The sequence below is a fragment of the Dermochelys coriacea genome, chromosome 11, assembly GCF_009764565.3.
Source record: "Dermochelys coriacea isolate rDerCor1 chromosome 11, rDerCor1.pri.v4, whole genome shotgun sequence".
In the NCBI taxonomy this organism is placed as follows: domain Eukaryota; kingdom Metazoa; phylum Chordata; order Testudines; family Dermochelyidae; genus Dermochelys; species Dermochelys coriacea.
In genome coordinates, this window is record NC_050078.2 from 43,042,612 (window position 1) to 43,056,402 (window position 13,791).

The 13,791-nt window shown below is 40.0% G+C and overlaps 1 protein-coding gene across 1 annotated transcript; it reads right to left on the minus strand.

Annotated features, from left to right (window-relative positions):
• Nucleotides 1-391: 391 nt before the first annotated feature.
• On the minus strand, nt 392-11,501 carry CHRNA1 (cholinergic receptor nicotinic alpha 1 subunit). The gene is made up of 9 exons (XM_038421749.2): nt 11,276-11,501; nt 8,573-8,718; nt 8,423-8,467; nt 7,830-7,939; nt 7,216-7,411; nt 6,418-6,655; nt 4,914-5,137; nt 3,319-3,558; nt 392-627 (listed from the first exon to the last, which is right to left on the minus strand). Exons 1-9 carry the CDS (start codon nt 11,313-11,315, stop codon nt 496-498), a joined length of 1,371 nt encoding a protein of 456 aa, XP_038277677.1. The 5' UTR covers nt 11,316-11,501; the 3' UTR covers nt 392-495.
• Nucleotides 11,502-13,791: the final 2,290 nt, after the last annotated feature.

Consider the following 13,791-nt stretch of genomic DNA (forward strand, 5'->3'; position numbering starts at 1 on the left):
CAGAGATTTAAAACCAGCTTGAAAGCTAAGTTTAGATAATGATCTAAAGCACATATAAAACATGAAGTGAAGAATTCTATTATCAGTTATACTTTATCGACATGGGCTGCAGCTGGGACACAATCTGGCCCTTAATATGTTTCAAAGTTAAACATTCTATTTATACATTAATGTTTTTTAAGATTATTATAATGGGTCAGAACCTGGTTTACAGCCATTTCCATAGCATTTTCACATTGTCAGTGGCACAGATCTTTTTCTTTTGACAAAAAAGACATCACCAGGAAGTGGCTCAGAAATTCCAAGTGTGGAAAACATCATTTAAATTTTTCCTTTATTTGTTCCCCAGGGGAAGTGATTCTAAGCTGTGCAACCTTCAGACAGCTGGGAAGAACACAACAGTTAGAACAATGAAATGTATTCAATAAAAGCCTATGAAGTGAATAAAGATGTGCTACCCCTGGCCAGGGATAGTACACATTTTAGATTTAATATTCATCCTTCTTGATTTAATTCAATAAGACGACCAGCAAACACGGCCAGTGTTCCAATAATGCAAACCAGCATGAAGATACCAAGGAGAAGATGGTCAATTACCATTGCAACAAACTTCCATTCTTCTGCAGCCTGGGCATGAAAGAAAGAGGAGACAGTTAGAACCTCCTGAGAGCTATATTCCTTACAAGGCAGAATATGAAAGTGTGGGCAATTACTATCTTTGCAAAGGAAAGCTTCTCTCTGGCTTCTAATATTATTATGGAAAAATACTCACTTTCTTTGAAGTGACAAGTTAGTGGTCTGCGACGCCTATGCTAGCCGGACTCACAAATTCAAATTAAGGGGTGATTCAACCTTCCTTTCAATGGCGGCCTTAAGAACAGAGGTCCTGTGTGCTCTATAGTGGTTAAAAGATCATATTGCTCATTTTGTAAGAGCAGAGATTTGCCATGGTGTTTCCAGCCAAGACTCTTGAACACCCACCCCCTTCCCACACATCACTCTGCAGTGTGCGGACAGCTGCCAAAGTGGGCATTTCAGAGCACTACAGACATTTGGCCACAAGCTTATTCCTGATTGTGGGGACTTATAAATATCAAAGCTAGCCTGGGTTTTAATTTAAATAAAGAAGATTTTTCAAAGCGCCTTCCAATTGGCTTTTAATGGAACACATGCTCCTAAATCCCTTAGGCTCTTTTAAAAATAAACCTCAATACCCTTTAGACTGCAAAATGAGTCTTAAAAGTGTATGCCAATTGTGAGTGTTCAAAACCAGTCACCATTTTTCCTAAAGGTTTTAGGTTATTCATGGTCCCCATTTTGTCCATCCAGCAACCTTTGGGACATAATACCCTTTTCTATAGGCCCCTGGATTTTTGTGGGGAGCCAAACTCAGTTCAGAGTTGTGGGGGACAATGGTGCCCAAGCTGGCTTTGCCAGTTCAAGAACCTCCAAGCTACTTGCTCAGAACTGGGGCTTTTGCTAAGCAGCTTCTGTGGGGAGACAAGCAGTGTGAGTGAGCACAGAGTAGTGTGCCAAGCACGGGAGTGGGCACACAGGAATCATACAGTCTAATCCTGCCTGTAACAATGACTCTCTGTAACCTAAGGCTTTTCCAACCTTTCTGCCTGAGTTTCCCCATCTGTAAAACTGACTATTAGATTTACCTAATTCCTTTTTTTCCACCAAATGCATCTGATGAAGTGAGCTGTAGCTCATGCAAGCTTATGCTCTAATAAATTTGTCAGTCTCTAAGGTGCCACAAGTACTCCTTTTCTTTTTGCGAATACAGACTAACACGGCTGCTACTCTGAAACCTAATTCCCAGTGGGACTGTGATAATCACTTACTATTTTCAAGTACTTCGTAAGTGCTACATTTCACCAGAATGGCTACAACCCCCAGCTTGGTTTTGCAATTTGTCTTGGAAACCTTTTGTAAATGTTAGAAATGATGCACAGACCACACAGACAGCTGAGCACCATTTCAAAAGGCTCCCAGTGATTCAAAGAAAGAAAAGGAGTACTTGTGGCACCTTAGAGACTAACAAATTTATTAGAGCATAAGCTTTCGTGAGCTACAGCTCACTTCATCGAATGCATCCGATGAAGTGAGCTGTAGCTCACGAAAGCTTATGCTCTAATAAATTTGTTAGTCTCTAAGGTGCCACAAGTACTCCTTTTCTTTTTGCGAATACAGACTAACACGGCTGCTACTCTGAAACCAGTGATTCAAAGAGCCTCCTTACAAATGAGGTGCAAATCTTCAAAAGAGCTGAGGTCAGGCCTCCCTTTTTTCAGGTGCAGTTTTCACCCACAAAATGAACTCAGATGCAAACTGGAGTATTTGACTGAACCTCTAACTATCTCAGCTGAGCCAGCATTTCCGTTGCAGTCAAACATTCAGGCGAGAATTTTGCACTTTTTTTTCATATTGTGGTCCAAAATGAATTAGTTAAATTGGGGGTGCCCAAAATAATTCTCTCACCAACACGCCCCAAGCTCAAGCTGCTGCTGCCACTCATCCAGAAACATCTGCATCTCAATGGTGCTTTTTGTATATAATTGAGAAGTCTCTGGGATCCTTCAAAATGATAAGTGCTGAATTAGTATTAAAGTTAACCTCCAAATGTTAGAAACAACTCAGGACAGAAGTATATAACCAGGAGTTATAAATAAGGGTTTTAGCACATATACTTAACTTGCTACAGAAGAGGGGCAAATTTTAGCTTTTCCTGGGAAATGCTGTCTAAGCCTTCATTTGGGTGGTACTGTAGAAAAGGCCAGTGTGTTCTAAAGGATGCCTATTATGTGCCCCTCCTATAGGAATTATTTGGAGCACTGAGTCCACCAAATCAAAGCTTATCAAAATTGGAATTAACATTTGCATATCACATGTAAGATCTGAGGTGGTAAAATAAAAATGTTTCTGTTAGCATGGAGTTTTGTTAAGATTTATTTCCCAGCTTTGAGTGTACTGCAAACTGCCTATTATATTAGGAAAATGTCCTGCATGAAATACATTAGGAATCTTGTTAATTTCCTTGAAACCATTCTAACTATCCGTGCTCACTCCTCTCTGAGTTCATGTACTACACTTGGAAAATCTTAGTGCATAATTTTTTTCAAAGACGCAATTGTCATCTGTAACTTTTATTTATCATTCTTTACAGATTGCATCAAGGGAATAACAGGGCTCTTTGATACAGCAGAAACTATGTTTGGGGTGTACTTGTGAGAAATGGAAAGATTTATTTTTCCCAGAAAATAAAGTGTCTTATTTTAAAAGCGAAGGATGAATCACACATAAAAAATGCCTTACATTACTGGATTCTTGGTCTGATTTCATCGTTTCAGCAATGTATTTGATTCCTTCTATAGCACTTTTCACATCTGGGTTTTTGGTAAGTGGGGAGTGGAAGTTGACAGCAGTAGGACATGGTTTCCCAGAGATTTCCGAAATATCAATGTCTTCTGTAAAAATCCTTTTCTCTTGTTTATCCCTGGATGGTCGTTTCATTGTTGAAAAAAACATAACATTTGGGATTGTGTCAATAAAGATCTGAAAAAAGAAATTGTATTAATTTAGGGAGATTATCTTACTGATGTGGCATTACAACAAAGAAAAGCAGGTACAACATTCTTAACTACCAAATAATCTCCTCTACTGGATTTGCTAGAAATTTCCTGTTTGAAAGTATGTCACAGCCCATGCCTTAGTCACACTTTACTTGTCCTGTATAAATCTGATGCCCTGGAGCTTACTGAATCATACACAAGCCTCTCACACATTTTCAAGAAACAATTTCTTGCTTGCCATATAAAATGTATACTGATTTAACAGGATCCAAACATAACTGGAGTATAACACCCAGGACCAGAACCTCAACTGGCATAAATTGGCGCAACTCGACTGACTTTAATGGAACTATGCTGATACACACCAAATGAGGATTGGGCCCACACTGTCTAGAAGTGTTGCAGAGAAATCCCTTTGGCCTGCTTTTGCTTGTCCCTTCTTCTTGTTGGCTATCCTGTTTCACTTACATAAACACAGATTTTCACTACCTTCTTTAAATCAGTGGAGGTTTTTCTTCCTGATCACACAGCATGTACAGACTTAGCCTTTTAAAATTCCTCACGTTCTGCTGGGGATTTTCTGCCTTGCAGGGATTCGATAAAATAATAATTTTTAAAGTTCCATTAAAAAAAAAAGACAATTTCTACTGCAACACAGGAGCAATTTTAAAGATATAGGGTCTGTATGTGGTAGGTCTGGCCTAATAGTTTAATGCCAGTTCATGCAAGCTGGGTAAGGGAAAGACTAGCAGGAGTGGCCACAGATGGTCTGGGTTTCCCTGGTGGAGACATACCCACAACTCTGCCATGAGTCTTGGTAAGGTCTGGTGGCCATCATTTAAATTGGAGAGGGAGATTTCCCTCCTTTCCCAGCAGCTGTGGAATAATGTTGTTTCATAGAAGAGTAAGGAATGGGCTGAGGAGTTGTCATGGGAGCCCCAGTTGAGCTCCACTCTGTGGATCCACAATGAACACCTGGGCAGGCAGCTGGCTGATGGAGTTGGCCACTGGCTGGGCCAGGAGTGCAGCCTGATAATCTGTCGGTTCCCATAAACAGCTATATAAGCAACCTACCTAATTCCTTTTCTGTGTTCACAGCTGCCACTTTGTTTTGCCTCATCTGACTCCCAGATATTGGGTTTTCCCTCTGATAGTCTACCCAACAACAGGCAATTTTGCTACTTAAAGCAGTGATTTTGCAGTCCAGCCAGGGAGCCCTGAGATTTATCTGGATTAGGAAATTCCCCCCAACACCTTGAGATTTTTATCACATAAACCTCAGAGTGAAATATTTAAGGCCGTGCTCGAGCAGAGAAATTCACAAATAATCCTTCTCACCTTCCTCACCCACTGTGGCATAATATGGGTACTTGGGGAGCGATGGTGGGTGTTGATTACAATGACGGTAATGATGATTGATGCTATGACAAACACCATGGTAAATAACATGTATTTGCCTATCAAGGGCACTGCACTTGAAGTAGAAGGAATCAGCTCCACAATGACCAGAAGGAACACAGTCAAAGACAGCAAAACAGAAATGCTCAGAGTCATCTTCTCACCTGCCATGCAGAACAAAACAACAACACTGCCATTAATGTGGTACAGTGCAGAGGGTATTAATCATGGAGAGAAAGAGAATGTGATTTCATGGGTGATTGGTTGCTGGTACATTTTGGATACTTGAATGTATACCTATACATCAGGACTACTTTTATATCTTCCTGCATCACAAGAAGCAGCAAACCTGTCTGGTCATTCATGTTCTTGTGCCACTGTGGAGGGATCAAATTAGGATCAAGGCCCCAGCATCACGGACAAAACTGGGACTGGGGACAGGTTGAAGGTACTGACAACTCACTTGCTATGAGCATGAGTATGTGCTGCAGGAGTTAAGTGAGTAAACACAGCCTCTAATCAGGGCTTGCTCCTTTGGGTTGATTTCCTCAGCTCCATTGGGTGGCTTTGTTTTTTGCTCTGGATAAATGGCAGCTTCACCGGGGGCTGATTGACTGGACAAGAGAGCACACGGCCTTAGAGCTCAGTCGGTATTTGAGACTTCCTTTAGGACTAAGGTTGCCAATTTGGTTGGACGTATTCCTGGAAGTTTCATCACATGACATAATCTTTAATTAAAGATTAATCTTTAATTGCTAGAGACTCCAGGACAATCCTGGAGGGTTGGCAACCGTATTTAGAACTAAGGGTGACAAAACTGAACCACAAAGCACAATGAACATTCATTTTGTTCTGTTCAGTCCAGTGACATGCATTTTTTTAAAAAAAGCTCCTGATAAGACCCTTCATAAAAGGAAATTGAAGGAAAAAAACAACCAAGGATAAGGGACAAAATCCTGGCATGGATTAAGACAAATTAAGCACCAGGAAATGGTTGCAATGAATAGGTGCTTTTCTCAGATTAGAGAGCACCTAACAGTGAGGCACAGAAAGAGCCCAGGGCTGCTTAATATATTTATTCATGCCACCACAGAAGCTAATGGCTGAAACAATCCCCTACCCAAACGTGCTATATCAGGGTTTCCAGTGTCACCCTTTGATTGTTTATTAACATATTTAATACATTAATTTCAAAGGCAGAAAATCAATCAGCTGAACCTTGCTCCCAGTGAAACTGAATGAATGATTTACCACTGATTTCCAAGAGAGCTGGGTCAGGCCCATATAATAGCAGTTTTAGAGTTTAAACTGTTCCTCAGCTAGGTTTATAGCATCCATCACTTTAGGGGCTGATCCTGACAGATCCCATTGACTTAATTGTTAGTTATTGCTCTTTTCTTTGAGAATCAGGAGCTTATTACAGTAATGTAATCAATGCACATACCTGAATCAGTGGGCAGATAAAACACTAACCCAGTTAAAAACGAGAAGAGCAGACAGGGAATGATGACATTGACAATGAAGTAGAGAGGCAAGCGCTGCATGAGGAAGTGGTAAGTAATATCCAGATATGGGGTGTCAGGGCAACAGGCATAGTAAACGAAGTGCTTCCAGCTCTGGTAATCTTTCATCACCCACTCGCCGCTCTCCATAAAGTTGCTCATATCTGGGCGATCACTCTCCTGACAGGATAAATAGTATAGCTCAATAAGAGCTACTGACCAATAAATTATAGAAAATGAGAGAGAGAGAGAAAGAGAGACAGACAATGTATATGATTGAGGGAACTCTTTGTTCCAGGAGTGAGAATGTCAACCCTACTGATACATGTGTAATCACAATCTAGTGGCTGTGTCCTAATACTAAGCCCTAATACTACTACAGCTAACAAAGAGTTGCCATAGCTGTACTGAAGTCAATGGAGCTGTGCCAATTTGAGGAGTTGGCTCTCTGAGTTTTAGCCGTGCTGTTGACCATGAAGTTTATGCACTAAATGTGTGCAGAATAGCTCTAGAAGACCTGTAGTGCTGAATACTGCTGGTAGTACACTCTATATTTTGGCATCAGTAATTAATAATTTCAGTAATTTAGTACCTGCTTATTTTTCAATCAGAGCAGTTTACAATTAACATTTAAACCTGAGACTTTAAAAAAAGAAAAAGAAAAAAAATGTGTGAAAAAATAATTCAGATTAAAATATTCAATGGCTACTGGTACTCTCATTTAAAAAGTTGATTCATACCGGATTTATGATAACCACTGTACCATCATACGTCCAAGTGCCCAACTTCATACTGCAGTTCTGCTGGTCAAATGGAAAGTGTGTGACTATAATTTCACAGTAACTTTTAAAAATTGCTGGTGGTGTCCACATGATCTTGCCTGTATGTTCTAAAAGAACTTTGGTGAATTGATCAATAGCAAACTCACCATCTGCACTGCAAAAGGAAGAGGAAATTAACAGTGACATGGATAGCATAACTGACATACATATAATACAGTATCTATCTGAAGGAGGGCTGAAATACCAGGGTGTAACTTCCCTGTCATTAGGTTATGAGGAGGGGTGCATGCCAAGAATTTGGTCTTGATATTCAAAAGATAGACAGGTTTTCTGTCCTGCACTGGATTTACTATAACTGTTTCAGACCCTGTTTTAGACGTTCTCTCTCTCGATCTTTTCCATTTACTAATCCAAGTGACGCTTGGCTAGTCATTCAGACACATATGAAGTGTTCAAATAGGTATTGAAAAAACACCAGGATGATCATTGGTCTCCTTCCTCTACTTCAGATTCTGTATTTTTTTGTTATATGAGGCTCTATGCAGAGTTTTTGTACCATTAGCTCTACTTACTTGTTATAAAGAACAAGATCGGGGCGCCAGATTATCTCAGATGGGATACGAATTTTTTTCAGCCCACCATATTCTTCTGGATTCCATTTTAGGTTGACATCCGTCCATTGCTATAAAAAGAATTTTAGCTAGTGGAAAACTGTTATGGGTATTGCTGGAACTAAATATAATATTTCCAAGATCTACTGATTGTCATACCATTGATACATGTAGATAGGCACAAAAGTACTGTATGTGTCCTTCTACCAATGCTGCTTTCTTATATATGTTCAAACAATACATGATGATTACCTCAATAATCTAAAATAACTGTAACACAAATCTGCTGTTTGAAAAATATCAGAGAAGGACATCTTGTCAAATGCAGAGTGTCTTTTTTCAGGAGCTCCATGTTGTTCAATGGAACTTCAAGGTTCCAGGACTGTATAAAGAAATCATCAGTCAGTTCTGCCATCTGCCTAAGCTGCTTCAGAAAACCATAACAGAAAATGTTGTACGTGTAATATTTATGTCTGGAGAGTAGCACATTCCTGATTAGGTCCAGGGCATTGATTTGCTTTGGAATAGCAAGAATAATGAGATTCAGAGGTTACCTGTTTCAGGCGTACATTGGTTGTTACAATCTGATTTACTTCATCCTTCAAAACAACAAACAGAAAGTTTAGGGAAAAAGCTTATTCAGAAGAAATGTTTGATGAGCTCATATAAATAAACACAGTTAAACATCATCATTCATACTGTACCACATTAATAAGCTGAATCAGCTGCAGCCCAACTGTGACTACAACAGCCTCACGATGATCTTCCACTGGGCGCACTACTTTGTTGTAGTTCTTGAATAAATCTTCAACTAGACGAGTTTCATGTTCAGAGCACAGGATCAGACCAGCTACAGAACAGCAAATATGTCATCAGTAAGACAGTGATAGAATATATTGCAATCTTGGTAAGGACATCTTCCGAATATTACTGATACAAAGTCATGTGCCAGTTTAGTGAGGGACTCTAACCATAACAAAGCTTATTTACTATTTCATTGCTTCTTTTTATCTGTAGACCATGTCTTAGGCTATTTCATAGTCATCAGGGATGATAACCAATTCTGATTCTGAGTAATATTTGCTTGCAAGAGCAAGTATAATTCAAAACACATACAGTTCCATCCAGGAGACCAACGAACATCAAGAACTCCCACCATCAAAGTTGGAATCAGGCTTCATTAAACTCCTAAAACCTATCTCACCCTGCATTTTTGGATAGTTAGGCAAACTGAAGACTCATTGCCAGGTATTTCTTGCATCTTTTTTCTTAGATCCACATTCTTGTCCTTGCCCATAACACTGGAGGTTTAAAGAATATGCACAAATAATGTTAGTATGTTTAGCTAAAAGTGCCAGCTTGTGGCTTGTTCTTGTTTTTTATTTATGTAAGCTTATGCTAAGCTTTGAATGCTGGGAGTTGTTGGGAGTGATTCTCAGCATGGCTGTGTGGTTAAGAAGACATTAACGCTATGTTCCTGCAATCTGCTCCCTGTGTACATCTGTTGACTGATCCAGCTTCATCTTATTTTATATCTGAATTTCAAGTGCAACAGCATGCAAGTCAGTCATTTCAAATCCTCATGGAAAAGGAAAACAGGCTTTCCCTCTTAATTAAAAGGCTTGTGTGACTTCAGACAAGATAGACCTAACACTTTATCTTTATTCAATGTTTGTTCCATTTCCTCTTCCCATATCTTGCTCACTCACTCTTTCAGTGAGCAGACATATACAGAAAAAAATCTGCTTTAGAAATTATTTTGATCAGTCACATACCCTCATGATGAGTTCCCATTTCATTTTTGAGAGAGCCACAAGGGAACGGTCATCTTGCAGTCTTATTCCTACATACTTTCATCTTTTCTTTAGAAAATGGTTGTGTACATCTGCTTCAAGTCACAGTGAAAGCGAACAGTTGGTATGTAAAAATGGCCCTTGCAGATGTTGCATAATATGGAAACCCAAACCCTCACAAGTTGTGAGAGGGATAATATACAATGCTAAAGCTCTTTGCTACATTGCATATATTCTAGAAGCTGCTATCAACTTGAAATTTTCAGTAACAGCGTATTTTTACGAGTCAGTTCATTCTCTTCACACTGGCAGAATACACATAATAAAACTACTTGTGAAAATAGGTGGGGTGTGTCATGTGGTTGAGAAAGCATTAAATTAAATTCCACTACCTACAAGGGACCAAACTGCAGCCTGGCTAATGCAGTATTACAAGGGCACAACACGTTTCCTTGTACTCAGTATCGCAGGTAGCAGCATGGAAAGCGAAGCTGGCTCTGCAGAGCCGCCTGTTTTACTCCCAGTGATCTTTTCATCCAGCAGGGAATAGACTCTGATGGGAGCAGATTTAGGTCAGAGGTTAGCCCTTCTGAAAATCCTTTTTCTGACTCTTGAATAGGTTCTTAGGGCAAAATCTTGGCTCATTTAAGGCCATTGGAGTGTTGCCATTGACTTAAGTGGGACCAGGATTTCACTTGGTTTCTAATTGATTTACTCTCATGTCCTTTAAGATAGCTGAGCTGGGAATCTCAGGATCCAGCTGTAATCTGCTCCTGGGTCTCAGCTGCTTTATACTATATGAAATACTTTTCTCCAAATGGATCAGATTTACTGAAATGACACAACTCTTGCTATTAAGATGCTTGGATGGCAAAACACGGAAGTTTACATCACATTCTGCTGCAGACAAACAGCTCCTGTTTCCACTGACAGGAAGGGCAGTATTGGGTGTCATGTTTCAGACGGTATGTTATGATTCCAGAGTTATATTTAGGTCAAGAGTTACACTGGTTTCTATTAATCCAATTAACAAAATCCTTCCTACAGTTCTATTCTAATAGGTCTTGGTAGGAATATAGTAATTTTTTTAATTTGGTGAAAAATATTTAAGATTACAAAATACTTAATCTCTTAGGGGACAGTTTAATTGGAATTATTAATAGGTCCCAGCACAACACATGCAGCTGTCAATCAATTCAGTATACTTATCAGTATTCCCCACAAATAAATGAAAACGTTTGTTACAGTATATTGCATTTCAAGCCATATGTGTTAAAAATCCCCAAAGATTTCAAAGTCTTTTTTGTTCTGTGCTAAAACATGGCACATGGCAGAAAAAAAGCAGCAAATGTGGAGGGGAGAAAGCAGCTCGACTTTTGAACTCAGTGCATACTGTGATTAAAGCATCTGAATATTTCTCCACTTGTTCAGTCTTCAAATGTGAATAAACTGATATCATTGCATTTAGAAGCCAGTATTTTATTAATTTTGTATGTCATCCTTTCAAGTTCATAAAGTTTATTAACACAGTTCATGTTATATACAAGGAGCAGCGGGCAACACATTAAGCAATGAACCAAACCAAAAATGAACCAACTGTTGAAATGAGCTTACCTGAGCAAAAGAAGAGGAGGGGTGTGTAGTGGAACTTCATTGTGTGGCCTTTTGTCTCCGCTAGACACACAGACTAGCGGGGATCTCAAAGTCTTGACGGTCTCTCACTGAGGAGGGCTCTGCTGCTTCCTGATAGACAGCTTGGAAAATGTGACTGCTGAGCTATTGTTTTACACCACCTGCTTATGGGAATGACAGCTGAGAGCCACTGCACCAGTGCAGGAACAGTAACATGCTATATTTGCCCAGCCAAACATCTTCTCTGGTTTACAGTGGGATATTTTTTTCTAAGCATAACACATTCCATGGTAAAAGGAAGATTGTAGAGTAATTTAGTGTCCAAGTAAGGATTAACTAGAATACTCCCAACCTAAAAAAACCCTCAGCTGCACATAATCTTTTTTGACCTGAGTGGTTAGCTGAATTTGGGGTCTTGTCAGTTTCAGCTAGGAGGAGAAATTGGTGATGGAGTCAGATATTCTTTGATGCAATCCTATTTACAAAGAATGTTCAAGGACACAGGATTTTGTACAAAGTAGGAATCAAACAACAGGGGACAGTTTCCTTGCTCAGTATTTCAAGATTCTTTTTCCAGCCATTATTCTACCAAAAAGTTCTCTCACTTAGCTTTCTCCCAGGCTACAAGCGCATCTCTGGTGCTTACTTTTGCCTTCCTGCTTGTTTCTGTGGTGTTTCTCACTGCATCTGATCTCACACAGAGCTCCACCAAAACAATACCCAGCTGTGTGTGTTTGCATTCAGCCTCAGTGAAAGCCCTCTGCCCACATAGCTCAGGTGCTGACTGGCCTTGTGTTCAGCCTGTGTTTTGGCTGGTGGCCCCTATTGTTTTAGCTCTCTTACTCCAAAAGAAGCTTAACTGGGGATTTTTTCTCCAATGGAGGGGTTTTTTTTACCTCTCTCCTCTGAAGCATCAGGAGTGGTCATGACTGGAGATGGGACATGGAGCAGGGCAGACCAGGGCTCTGAGGTTGCACTGAGTATTCTTGCTCTCAGGTGCTTGGCTGGCTGCTTTGGCTCACATGCTCAGGGTACCTAAATTGCCATATGATGGTTCAGGAAGGAATTTCCCCCAGCTCAGATTGGTAGTGTGTGGATGTGAGTCACTTACCAGGATTATATGTGAATATCTCACTTAATCATTTCCCTGCCATTGCAGGGCCATCAGACACCCAGTCCCTTCTATTATCTACCTGTGGCACATAGTAATCAAGTCTCCTATGGGTCTCATTTCCTTAGGTCTCATTTTCATTGTTGGATTTAATGTGTGGGTACTGGGTGGTATTGGTGGCCTGTGACAAACAGGAAGTCAAATCTGATGATCTTGTGGTCCCTTTTGGTCTTAAACTCTATGCCTCTAGTATTAGCTTTTATTAACTGCTTCTTCCAAATGAAAGGTGGCTATTATACCCACCAGCTTCTGCCAAGTTTCACCCAACCCCCAGCGTAACACTGCACAAAGATACAAATTCATGATGATATCACTGGAATGTTAAACATGCAGCTTCAGATATGCACATTTTGTCTGTCCCAGCATTCCTTACATACCCAAGCTAGGAATGGCAGGTTCAGTCCCAAACAGAGGCAGACAAAAAATTACCATTGTCTTATGCCTATTATAGGTCTGGGATAACATAAGGTTCAACCATTCCAAAAAACCTAGCTATACTATTGTGTTCTGTTTGGAATCAGCCAGACATGGAATGTATAAGTGGCGCAGAAAATTTGTACACTCAGCATGGTTTGCTTTTCATGCAGCTGTGTAGACCTCAAAACAGAGTCCTTATTTCTGGAACAAACTGCTGTACGTGGGATAACTAGCTATAACTTACTGGTTGAAAATCCGAGGTCCACATCTGAAGGATGTTGCAAGAGTAGTTTTCTCAAAAAAGACCTATAGGGACCCACAGCCTGAATGGAAGGGGGTGGAGTTTAGCTGGCAGAGTGTCTGGATTCAAAAAATTCCCCTCCAAAAGCTCAGGCCAGCTGAACTCTGAATTTTAAATATGCACTGAGAGAAATGAAAGTTGTTTGTTGTTAACAATGTAGTATGACTAGTTATTGTCTTGGTGAAACAACAATCAGGAGTGAAATGAGCAGTAGTGGGAATTCATCTGGATTTACAGAGATGTAATACAACACCTGGTTTCCATAATTTGCTAAGAAAACTGTTTTCGCTTCAAAGCCTCAAGATGCTTTACAAAAATCATTTGCTAATAGAAGACAGCTAAATCCTGCTCTGACTTATTTCCACTTAACCTCAGCCTTTTGGTTTTTGAGACATTGGTCCCTCAGCACTGCTTCCCTGATCTCAGATGGAGCCATGGCCTAGGGTGCTGAAAATGCCATAGCAACACATGCTTTAACCACACAAGTGAATAGAATGGAGTGATGGGTCCCATCCAGGAAGGCTATAAAAAAGAATTTTAACTCAATATTGTCTGAATTTAGGATTTTACATTTTTATCTGAATTTGTGACTAATACCAGGCCTGAGTT